This window comes from Gigantopelta aegis, chromosome 10, assembly GCF_016097555.1.
Source record: "Gigantopelta aegis isolate Gae_Host chromosome 10, Gae_host_genome, whole genome shotgun sequence".
Classification (NCBI taxonomy): domain Eukaryota; kingdom Metazoa; phylum Mollusca; class Gastropoda; order Neomphalida; family Peltospiridae; genus Gigantopelta; species Gigantopelta aegis.
Window position 1 is genome coordinate 82,785,532 of NC_054708.1, and position 12,124 is coordinate 82,797,655.

Genomic DNA, 12,124 nt, shown 5'->3' on the forward strand with positions numbered 1-12,124 from the left:
GGTTTTTTTTAAAACGCCACAAACATTTGCCACAAAGACAAAGAATTTTTTTTGTATTTTTTGACATTACAAACATGGATGATGATGAGATGAATGGTGAAGCCGCAGTATTTCCATTTCGGTATAGGACTACTTGACAGGTCCATGCTCCATGCTTGCTGTCGGTTGAGCTATTTCAGTATCAAACGAGCCTGGGTACACGGAACCTGCAATGCATGCCGGGTAATCATCCCCCATGTGGGATCATACACTCGGGATACACACCCATAATCGCACCCGTGAAGTGGGTGAAACTCGGTGTATGTGGCCGTACACCTACCCATTAAGCCTAGCGGTGCACTCACTCTGGGTTGAAACCGGTACTGGCATGAAAAATTCCCCATTGCCTCAGGTGGGATACGAAGTCTGATGGCATAACCACTACACAACCGAGGCTATCTGATGATGTTTGTGAACTATGATCTCGACGTTTTTCTGGACTATCTGATGATATTTGTGAACAATGATCTAGATGTTTTTCTGGACTATCTGATGATGTTTTTGGACTATGATCTCCATGTTTTTCTGGACTATCTGATGATGTTTGTGGACTATGATCTCCATGTTTTTCTGGACTATCTGACATTTGTGGACTATGATGTCCATGTTTTTCTGGACTATCTGATGATGTTTGTGCACTATGATTTCCATGTTTTTTCTGGACCATACGATGATGTTTGTGAACCATGATCTCCATGTTTTTCTGGACTATACAGTGATGTTTGTGGACTATGATCTCAAGGTTTTTCTGGACTGATGTTTGTGGAGCATAATCTCGATGTTTTTCTGGACTATCTGATGATGTTTGTGAACAATGATCTCGATGTTTTTCTGGACTATCTGATGATGTTTGTGGACACTGATCTTGATGTTTTTCTCTGAGCTGTTGTTTTTCTGGATTATACGATGATGTTTCCAGACAATCGCCTTTCGGTTCTTACCTGTATACAATGCGTTCCTTGTGGAGGTCTGCCAGCCCACACGTGATCTCTGCTGCATAAAAGATGGCGCGATCCTCCGGGAAGCCTGGGTTGCCCATGTTGTGGATGTGGAACTTCAGGTCCCCGCCATTCATAATGGTGAGTACGAGACACAGGGCGTCCTTTGTTTCAAATGCATAGGCTAAACTAACCTGCACAAAAAAAGAGAAAGAAATGGAATTATTGTAACAAACACAGTATAAATAAATAATCAATACCCTCTTTCCAAAACATTAAATAAAATAAATGTAGTAGTGTCCAGATAAAGTGCTCCTACTGGCAGTAGCTAGTGAGAATTTCCCTAATATTAGCTCAGTTGGGTTAATAAAATAAAATAATTTAGTATTAAAGGGACACACCCTAGTTACGGCTATTTGTTAACCATTACGGCGTTGTTTTTCGCTATTAAACCCCATTTTTCACAAATAAAATTGCACTTTACTAACATTTTATTATTTAGAATACACATTTCCATTCACCTGAAGTGCTTTTTGGTAATCCTGATGTTTGTAAAACCATGAAATGCATTTTTTCACAAGACGTTCTGTCGACAAAAAAACGTTAAGCAAGCGAGGTCCAATCTATTTTTAGAGGGGATATTTCCATTTCAATGTCACAGACGTTGGTATATCACGTGACCGTTATCATTTTGGTTCGGTTTGTTTTCTCGTGCACGGTTCGCACAATCAACATCCGATTTGTTGTTGTTCATTTGTGAGATTTTTCTTCACAGTTCGTGAACATTTTCAGTAACAATAAAGTTCAGACAAGTAAGTGTCTCAATACGAAACGTTACAAACCCTTAAAACCAATAATTTTGCTAAGTCTTACGATATCTGGAGAAGGGATACAACCAGGACAGAACAGTTGGAACATGTCCAGGAGAGGTGAAACGAACACACCCCAAGTCTGTGAAATTTGTCGTGACGTAGGCATTGTTGTGCTTCAAGCGACATCTACCGGTGACATCAGAATACTAACTTTCAAAATTATTTCAAGCAATTGGGACATGGGGATTCCCATGGTATTTATCGATATAAAACCTGCTTTTTCACTCCATTTGATAAAAACGTGATCTAAGTGTGTTACAGGTTTGTAGATTAACCAAATTATAATTTATTTTCGCTGGATGGAACTAGGGTGTGCGGCTTTAAGAACACATACAACATCCTTTGCTATAATAGCCATGGGGCACTGGCTGGGATGACAAAAATCCCAATAGGTCAGATAACGAGGTTTGATCCTACAACCCAAGTACTTTAGACGAGCATTCTACTGACTGAGCTGAATCCCGCCCCTGAAACTAGTGCAGTGAAGTGTCTGAAAAGTGTCCAGTTACTTACTACAATGCGCGAGTTGGCCCTAAAACTAGTGTAGTGAAGTGTCAGAAAAGTGTCCAGTTACTTACTACAACGAGCGAGTTGGCCCTGAAAGTAGTGTAGTGAAGTACCAGAAAAGTGTCCCATTACTTACTACAAAGCGTGAGTTGACCTTCTGTAATATTTGTTTTTCATTCAGAGCCATGTGTTCTCCTTTGCGCTTCTTTATCCTCTTCTTCTCGAGTTTCTTGCATGCGTACATCTTGCCTGTAGCTCGAACCTGACACGCACACACCTCCCCAAATCCACCCTTTCCCAGAACACGATACATACGAAATGTGTTCTTCGTCACAGGTTGACTGAAAAATATAAATAAAATAAAAATGAAATTAAAAATATTTTAGTAACACAATTCACAAAATGTTAGGGATGTATTTTTTGACAAATATAAATAAATTAAAATGACATTCTTTATAAATATAATCTGTAAGAACATGATTAGTTTAACTGACAAACAAAATGTGGACCTATTTATTGACAATTTAATTTTAACAAAGATAATGATTTTAATAAACTACAAGTCTTAGGTGATATAAGATGAGATTGACCAGTTCAGATCAGGTTGGTTTAAACAGTATTTATTTGTCAAAACATAATGGGATTAGTCAAAAGGCTGAACCTATATTAAGAGCTCTCCCTACATTTTACAAGTGGACACATATAAAGATGTAACAAACCTACTTAGTATCAGTTTAACTAGGAAGCGACTGTTTGCCCAACATGATTATACAAGACGGACTGCTAACCACCCGGTACATAACCAGTGAGCATCTTGTAAAAAGAATCAAGAACATCCTGATCAATGAGTTGTCTGTGATGAAGGTTTCATGAATGGTGTGCTGTTTCAATTTGTTTTAAAGTTGTATTGTTTAATGACACCACTAGATCATACTGATTTATTAATCGTTACCTATTGGATGTCAAACATATGGTAATTTTAACATACTGTCTTAAGCGAGGAAACCTGATACATTTTTCCATTATTAGCAAGGGTTCTTTTATATGAACCATCCCACAGACAGGATGGCACATACCACAGGCTTTGATATACCAGTTGTGATGCATTGGATAGATCAAGAAATAGCCCAATGGGCCCACCGACGGGGATCAATCGTAGACCGACAGTGCATCAGACGAGCACTTTACCACTGGACTATATCCATCAGGCCAATGCATCTGCCCACACATTGGTGGTCACCATGGTGCACTGCATGATGGTGGCTTTTCACTTTATCATTTACCCACCATATTCCCCAGATCTAGCACCATCTCATTCCCATCTATTTCCTAACCTGAAAAAGGAGTTAGCTGGCAGGCATTACGCAACTTGTACAGATGTCATTTCTGTTGACGAGTTTTCCACCCTACAGAAACAATCCTCCATTAACACTCATGCATGCTAATTGGGCAAGTCTGTCCTAGTTAGGCCAAGAATGTTTTTGCATGCTCAAAATATTATACATACCTTTCTAACCACTTCCACTGCAAGTACCGCTTCATGTACATACTTTCAAGCAACTCAACAAATGGGACTGTGCTCAGAAATTCCTTCACAATACTGAAAGCACAAATAAATTATACTTGGGTTGTAGTCTAACAGTATAATCCACATGGTAAATTCCTTCTACATTCTTATGACTTGACATTATTTTTTAAATCCCTTCATCTTAAGAGTTGACAAGATCCTGAACAACCTTGTTTCTGTTGACATGTGTGGGTCACACAAAGATTTAAAATTAACACAAACTGCTAATTGATTATGTAATGAACTGTTAAGTTTTAACATTTAAAATTTGCTAAATATTACCAAAACATTCAGACAATTGATTTATTATGTGATGGACCGTTAAGTTTTGACATTTAAAATTTGATAAATATTACCAAAACATTAGGACAATTGATGCACAGCATATCAGTTGTCAAATAGAAAAATACCACCACAGTGCAACATTAGTGTTTAAAATACTTTTGAAAGGTCAGTGTGTGCAGAACTGTAAGAGAGTTACTTAAGATTTTGAAATATTGTCCCATTATTGACAGTAATTACTTGTAAAGCATTTCACTGCCACATTACTTGAGATTGTGTACAGTCCAGTTCATATATCATATCAGATAGGAAAGGAATAACTATTCCACAACACCTCAGAACACTGAAAACTAAGGCTATTTGGTATCTAACAAATGGCTGTTTTCACAATTAGTCAAAAACAAGTTTATTGAGACAGAAAACTAAGTGCTGCCCACTAACATCAGTGTTCCAAGGGTCTGAGTCGAGTTTTATTTACAGGTATAATGTATACCTCTATTGTTCTTAGAACGACTTTTTCTTTTTTGTTGTTATCAACCATAATTACTTCAAATCATAGTTAAAGTCTGCTTTGAGAAAACTAAGTACACTGATAAATTAATTATCAATTTTGTTAATTCTGACACATCAGGGTTGTAGAATTGGAAAATATTTCACTAGACCGCCAGACTAAAACCAACTAAAATTGACTAGCCTGCCAGTATTTCTACTAGTCTGCCAGACCATAGAGCAATGTATTATTGTTTAACAATATTATAATATATACTTCAAATGATAAATTTGACAACAACATTATCAAGGACAGTTGGCCAAGTGATCAACATCATGTGGCAAACGAAATCAAGCCCCAAACCATGATTGACAAAACAATAATTCTGAAATATTTTGGTAAAGACAAAGTTTTTCATATTTCTTTCATATAGATTTACACAATTCAAGTTACATTCAGAAAATATTTAAAAGAACAATTTATTGAACATACTTTCAATTAAACAAGTCTTTGACTGGCTCTGTTTCCAGAATGTCACACTTCGCAGTTCGGAAATCGTCAATTGTCAATGTGAAACATGCATGTATTGTTGTGTATTTTGTCAAAAATTCTGAACAGTTTGTTTCAATTGTTTGGAATTCTGACATGGCTGAAGTGGCGGTGTAGATTTGATGGTGTGTGTGTGTGCGTGTGCGTGTGCGTGTGCATGTGTGTGTGCGTGTGTGTTACTATCGTCAGAAAAACGCAGATCGCCCGTCGGACCAGTAGTTGCACTTGGCGAGTGGGCAAGTACTTTGTGCACCCCTGCATGTCTTTTAAACATGCAACATTTTTTTCCATTAGCAGCAAGAGATCTTTTATATGCACTTTCCCAACAAACCACAGCCTTTGATAAACCAGTTGTGGAGCACTGATTGGGGTGAAAAAAAACAGAAGAAACCACCAAGGTGGTTTGATCCTGCAACACAAGTACACTCATGTCACCTTACTAGTAGTCTGTGCATGTTAATTACGTTACATTATGTCTTGAAACAAATGTTGGGGTATGCTTGTAAACAAACTACATTAATTTAATTCATAAAACCATTGCTAAAACAACACATCTTGATTGTGAATATATGTATAAGACAGCTGGATAACAATTTGATTGAAAAAACCTCTGAATTAATGCACTAAAAGTATACTTTTGCCAGCGTCGATCAATGTGTCACCTGTCAACGCTGTATTGTAAACTGACTGGAGTGTGTTCTGTATTGTGACTGGTTAATTACATTCTTTTTCCTGGATCAAATGAAGATAACACCTTGAAAGCTAATGACGTCATTTACAACAGGCGAAGTTGATGATTCAAGGGTCTACAGTTAAATTGTAGCCAGGTATTTTCTTCAAGAAATGCCAAATGTACAGTTAGTTCTGTAGAAAAACTATTCAGTTTACAATGGACATAACCATATGGAGTTTCTGGATTTACGGGTGTTACTGTCTATTTGATGCCACACAAATCTAAAAACTCCATATGGTTATCTCCTAAATTATCAACCTTGTATATCAACTTACACAAGTTACATAGCTTCAATACATACCGTATTGTAATTTATGAATCCATAAATGAAATGAATGTTTTATTTTATCTGTTAACGTAAACATCTAAGCATACTTTGAATTTCCCTCAGGGTGACACAATGCAAAATGGCAGCACACAAGACTTTGAAGCTTGCACTTACAGCATGGCCTATAATTTTAGGTATAGTCTGTTTCAAAATTATCAATGATTGTCCTGTATGTCTAACGAACACTATTTGTGCTCATTTACACAATTAATAACAAACAACTTTTGTTGAATAATGATCAAAATTTTTGACATTGGCTAAGGAGCATGGAACACCATTTATATTTATCTCATTTGCATAATGTAAATTTTTCTGAAACAGACTACAACAGAAGTGTTTGTTGTTTAGAACTTACAAAAAGTCGGATCCATTATTTGTTGCTGTTTAAGTAAACAATAGCGACAGAAGTGGTTCTCTTAATGTTTGCTGCACAGACTTATGTGCCATCATGCAGACCAGTAAATACAGCGGGGTCCCGCTAAAAATACGCTCATTACTTGTTTAAAAAACATTAAAATTAAAATATCTTTCAGTTGTAAGACATTTATTGTTCCATTGTACTGTGGTGGTGAAACAAATATTTTTAAAGAAAGATATTAACTTTAAAATATAACACAAATGCTTAGGTGCGCAGACTTAGGTGCAACCAGTGTACTATAAGCGAGTACTCTATCAATTCAACAACACACACACACACACACACACACACACACACACACACCCGTGACATAGAGGTGAGCACCCTCAATAATACACACTAACCAAGACATGCTACAGTGAGAAAGTAAGTTTAAAGTTTGTTTTTGTTTAACACCACCATCATCGGCTATTAGATGTCAAACATTTGCTAGTGAGTAGAGATTGAAAGGTTTCAGGGTGCGTTAATTCCTGTTCACACATTATATTAGATTACCGTAATCATTTATTAATTTATAATCAGCTTATTTTCCACCAACTACAAACTGACAGAAGGAATAAATGCTGAGAGTAATTGATTCTAATTGGGTTAACATTAAACTGAGAAAACAGAGTGAGTGTGTGTGTGTGTGTGTGTGTGTGTGTGTGTGTGTGTGTGTGTGTAATGTTAATCTATATCTTGAGACAAAATAATGGGGGTTAAAGAGGGGGGTCAAAATAAGATTTATTCCCCTTTTGTTTCTCAACTCTTTACTGGACTAAAATGTGAAATGTATTATAAAATTATTCTATCTACTTGGAAGCAGTAACAGGTTAAAACAAAAAGTGTCAGTTTTGAAAGCAAATTCCAAAACAAATGATAAAAAATATAAAGAATTTTCTTGTTTTCCTGTCAGACAAACAGAATTTATTCTCTCTACTAGGAAGCAGTACTATTTTGATCAGTTTTAAATAACTGGTTAAAACAAAACTCAGTTTTGAAAGCAAATTCCAAAACAAATGATACAAAATATAAAGAATTTTCTGTTTTCCTGTCAGCCAAACAAAAATGCCAAGAGTTTACTGCTGAGCAAAATGTACAAATGATTCACAATACTCTGTACTTAACAAACTCCTGTGTTATTTATTGATTTACAAGTCTTATCAACTTGCTAGTACGTTATCTTTTTCTTCTCCCCCACCCCCCACCCCACCCCCAGCTTTACCAATAAACATTTACTAATTAATTCTGCACACTAACACTCAATTATGTCAATATCCACAATGCATCTCATCCTCGTCTCCAGATAATAATTTCACACCCTCAAATTAATCCTCAATATTTATCTTTCTTTTTTTAACAATTATTATTTCAAGCATATTTGATTATCTGTACATATTAAGTGTATGCCCCCTCCTCCCCCCTCTCCCCCAATGTATATATACATCAAAGAACATACGAGTGGGCGAGTATAAGCCACAGAACAGTGAAGTGAATGGGTAATCAGCCAGTTCGTATTGCCAGTAACTACAACTTACAGACAATTATGCACCTTGTTAAAGAAACAAGTACAGCCACTCAATAGGGGAACTTTCACAAACACAAATGTACTGGATGGCGAGTAATTATCTTCTAAAAATAGACACGTTAATGTTTTGTCAATACTGGCGTACGATGGTTGTATAGATTGACACACTTCTCCAAGCAATGCATAATTACAATCTCAAAGCCAGATACACGTAACCGTTTAGGAGCCAGTTAGAAAAACAAATTCACAGATTTAACTTGCTCCATAAATTATTTAAAATTCCCAAATGCATTGCTCAATGAATGAAAATAAGAATGTTTACAGACACTGCACAGTTGTGCAGAATGCCAATATGTTTTATCTTGTTCGTTAATGGCAAAATAACGAATAGCAAATTAACAAGGAGTAAAGCCAATGATTTATACACACAAACGTCTCTTTAGAAGAATATTAACTAGCAAAGACATTAGTCGTGAGTTATCAGTAATAAAAGTAATCTGTCATGAGGACTAAATATAAATGCCATCTCTGAGTAATATCACACAGCTCTGTGGGGTAAAACCAAATACTGTAAATACCAGGTTAAACTAATTGAGACCACTTTGATGCAGTTCTGTAAAACTGACATGCAAATAGGTCAATCAGCTTGTTTTGTTTAACGACACCACTTGTTATTAATCTATGTTTATTGAAAAGTAAAGTAAAGTCTGTTTTGTTTAATGACACCACTAGAGTACACTGATTAATTAATCATTGGCTACTGGATGTCAAACATTTGATAATTCTGATACACAAGTCTTCAGAAGAAACATGAGCTACATTTTTTCATTATCAGCAAAAGCTCTTTTATTTGCAGTGTCCAACAAATAGGACAGCACATACCACAGCTTTTGATGTGTTAGTCATGAGACACTAGTTGGGACAGGAAGAAAGAAAATTTCATAACTACAGAATATTAGAATGCATGGATGAATGAATAAATTAATACACATTAATAAGACCCCAGAATGAAAAAAACCCCACCCTACATCACATCACCTATTGGTTAACACCACCACATAACATATATTGTTACCCAAATGGTTAAAAATATCCTGGTTCATATCAAAAGTGTTATGTCCCACAAGAATGTAAAGTGGAATCTAACACTTTGACGTCATATGATTGACGCACTATGACCTTACTGGAACGTTGATCAAACAAGTTCAGTGATATAAATTGAAATCCATTATGGCTAATAAACAGGATAATAAATTTGCTGCCATTTCGTATCATGTTTACGTTCCTTGTGAAATAATTTCATTGTTGTTAAAGCTTGTGACACTTGAAACTTATTTCACTCAAGACATAAAACATGATTCAAAATGGAAGCCCGTTTAATATCCAATAAATATGATATGTAGCCACAGGTGGCAAACATTTATCGTAAAACAGGTTTCCTTTAAAACAATAGTTGTGCAGCACTTGACTTAAAGCATGCAGGGTTTTAAACTGCACCTATTTTATAGCGGCATTCCAAATACTTGACTATGATTGGTTTAATTTTTCTTCTTCACAAAATATAAATAAAAACACCATCAAAAAGTATGAAAATGAACAAATGTCGACCAGTTTACACAATACATGTATTAAAGTACTGGACATGCTAAAAGGATCTTCTCTAAAATTTCTCAGATTACCAATAATTTAAACAAATCATTATGCATACCACTTTAAGAACAAATTAATTAACTCCAGTTCAAAACTGAATCAAGCTTGACAATAATCCAATATATTTAGTCAATGTTTGTGACAACACTGTACCAAGATATTAAAGCAATCGAAAGCCCTAGCATGATAGTAAAAATAGCAGCTGCCACAGGGCATAATACTATTATCAATTCAATGCACTTATTTTCCCAGTCCAGATAGCACATACCACCCCTTTGATGCACCAATCTGATGGTCTAATTTATCATGCATTAAGAATTCGGCTGTAAACAAATGTGAATGGAACCAAACACAATTCATACAGACCTGAAGTTTTGATATTTAAAGGTTTTTAAAGACTTTTTCTAGGCCAAATGTTTTGAAGGCTGTATGGACATTCATAAATATACTAACTTTAATACAGCTGTCTAAATACGGTCTTTATGGCATGGACATAATAACAATTCCAACTCAGAGCAAACAACATCAGTTGAGCATACTGAATAATTATCACCAGCAATAAGTTGTCAAACATTTGATAATTTTGAAAAAGTTGAAGTATACAAGTGGTAATTATATAAACTATTTATTGTTAAAGAAGACAAACGTAGGTGTTACGGTATGTCAATGCACTTCATAATTTCTTTATCAAGTCAGGTCAAAGAATTTATGGAACTTTTACCATTCCCATTTTTATCACTCTCGAACAATGGACTGTCACTTTTGAGACATTTTCATAATTTCATTTAAATAAAAAATTCCACTGCATCTGGTGCCATTACTAGCATTAGCAATTACCAGTAATACACTCTCGCCCACACAGCATTGACTTGTTGATGTGTTCAACTATTTCAAATTTTCAGAATTACTTTAATCAAGATAACTTGTACCATGTCGCATATCTAAAACTGAAATATTAGAACCTTGACATTTTATTTCAGATATTCCATTTATATTTTTGAAAAAATAAAATGTTTTTTTCAGTGCAAATTTAAACATTATAAGATTTTCAAGGCTGTTTAATCAATTTATAAGTTAAAACAGTTTTTCAAGACCTTTTAAGGTTAATTGTTTTTCAGTAATTTTATAAGAAGGGTGTCAACCCTGACAAAGACAGAAATAAAAGAAATATGTTTAGTGAAACCGTAGCACAACTTCAACCTATGGCTATTTGGTGTTAACACAGACTTCTTTTCACATGTGATCGAGAAACAGAAGTGAAATGTTTTGTCATCACATGGGCTTCTCCTATGGATATAGCAAAAAAATATTACATACATATTACATATAGTTCTAAGCTGATAATGACCCTGTGTTCCATCACACATCAGGTGAGTGCTCTACTAGTGTTAAATCTCACCCCTCACACATCAGGTGAGAGCTCTACTGGTGTTAAATCTCACCCCTCGCTCATCAGGTGAGTGCTCTACTGGTGTTAAATCTCACCCCTCACACATAAGGCGAGTGCTCTACTACAGTGTTAAATCTCACCCCTCACACATCAGGCGAGTGCTCTACTGGTGTTAAATCTCACCCCTCACACATCAGGTGAGTGCTCTACTGGCGTTTAATCTCACCCTCGCTCATCAGGTGAGTGCTCTACTACAGTGCTAAATCTCACCCCTTACACATCAGGTGAGTGCTCTACTAGAGTTAAATCTCACCCCTCACACATCAGGTGAGTGCTCTACTGGTGCTAAATCTCACCCCTCACACATCAGGTGAGTGCTCTACTACAGTGTTAAATCTCACCCCTCACACATCAGGTGAGTGCTCTACTAGTGCTAAATCTCACCCCTCACACATCAGGTGAGTGCTCTACTGGTGCTAAATCTAACCCCTTGCTCATCAGGTGAGTGCTCTACTACAGTGTTAAATCTCACCCTCACACATCAGGTGAGTGCTCTACTAGTGCTAAATCTCACCCCTTGCTCATCAGGTGAGTGCTCTACTAGTGTTAAATCTAACCCCTCACACATCAGGTGAGTGCTCTACTACAGTGTTAAATCCCACCCCTCACACATCAGGTGAGTGCTCTACTGGTGCTAAATCTCACCCCTCACACATCAGGTGAGTGCTCTACTAGTGCTAAATCTCACCCCTCGCTCATCAGGTGAGTGCTCTACTAGTGCTAAATCTCACCCCTCGCTCATCAGGTGAGTGCTCTACTAGTGCTAAATCTCACCCCTCGCTCATCAGGCGAGT

General features: G+C 36.3%; 1 protein-coding gene across 2 annotated transcripts in view; it reads right to left on the bottom strand.

Moving 5' to 3' along the window:
* Window positions 1-12,124, bottom strand: part of LOC121384544 (G protein-coupled receptor kinase 5-like) — a 61,218-nt gene that overhangs the window by 14,784 nt on the left and 34,310 nt on the right. For both annotated transcript variants that reach the window (XM_041514976.1, XM_041514975.1), the window contains exons 6-8: window positions 3,864-3,956; window positions 2,493-2,697; window positions 981-1,171 (exon numbers count right to left, since the gene is read on the bottom strand). In XM_041514976.1, coding sequence (XP_041370910.1) covers window positions 981-1,171; window positions 2,493-2,697; window positions 3,864-3,956 — 489 coding nt within the window. The remainder of the gene's footprint in view (window positions 1-980; window positions 1,172-2,492; window positions 2,698-3,863; window positions 3,957-12,124) is intronic.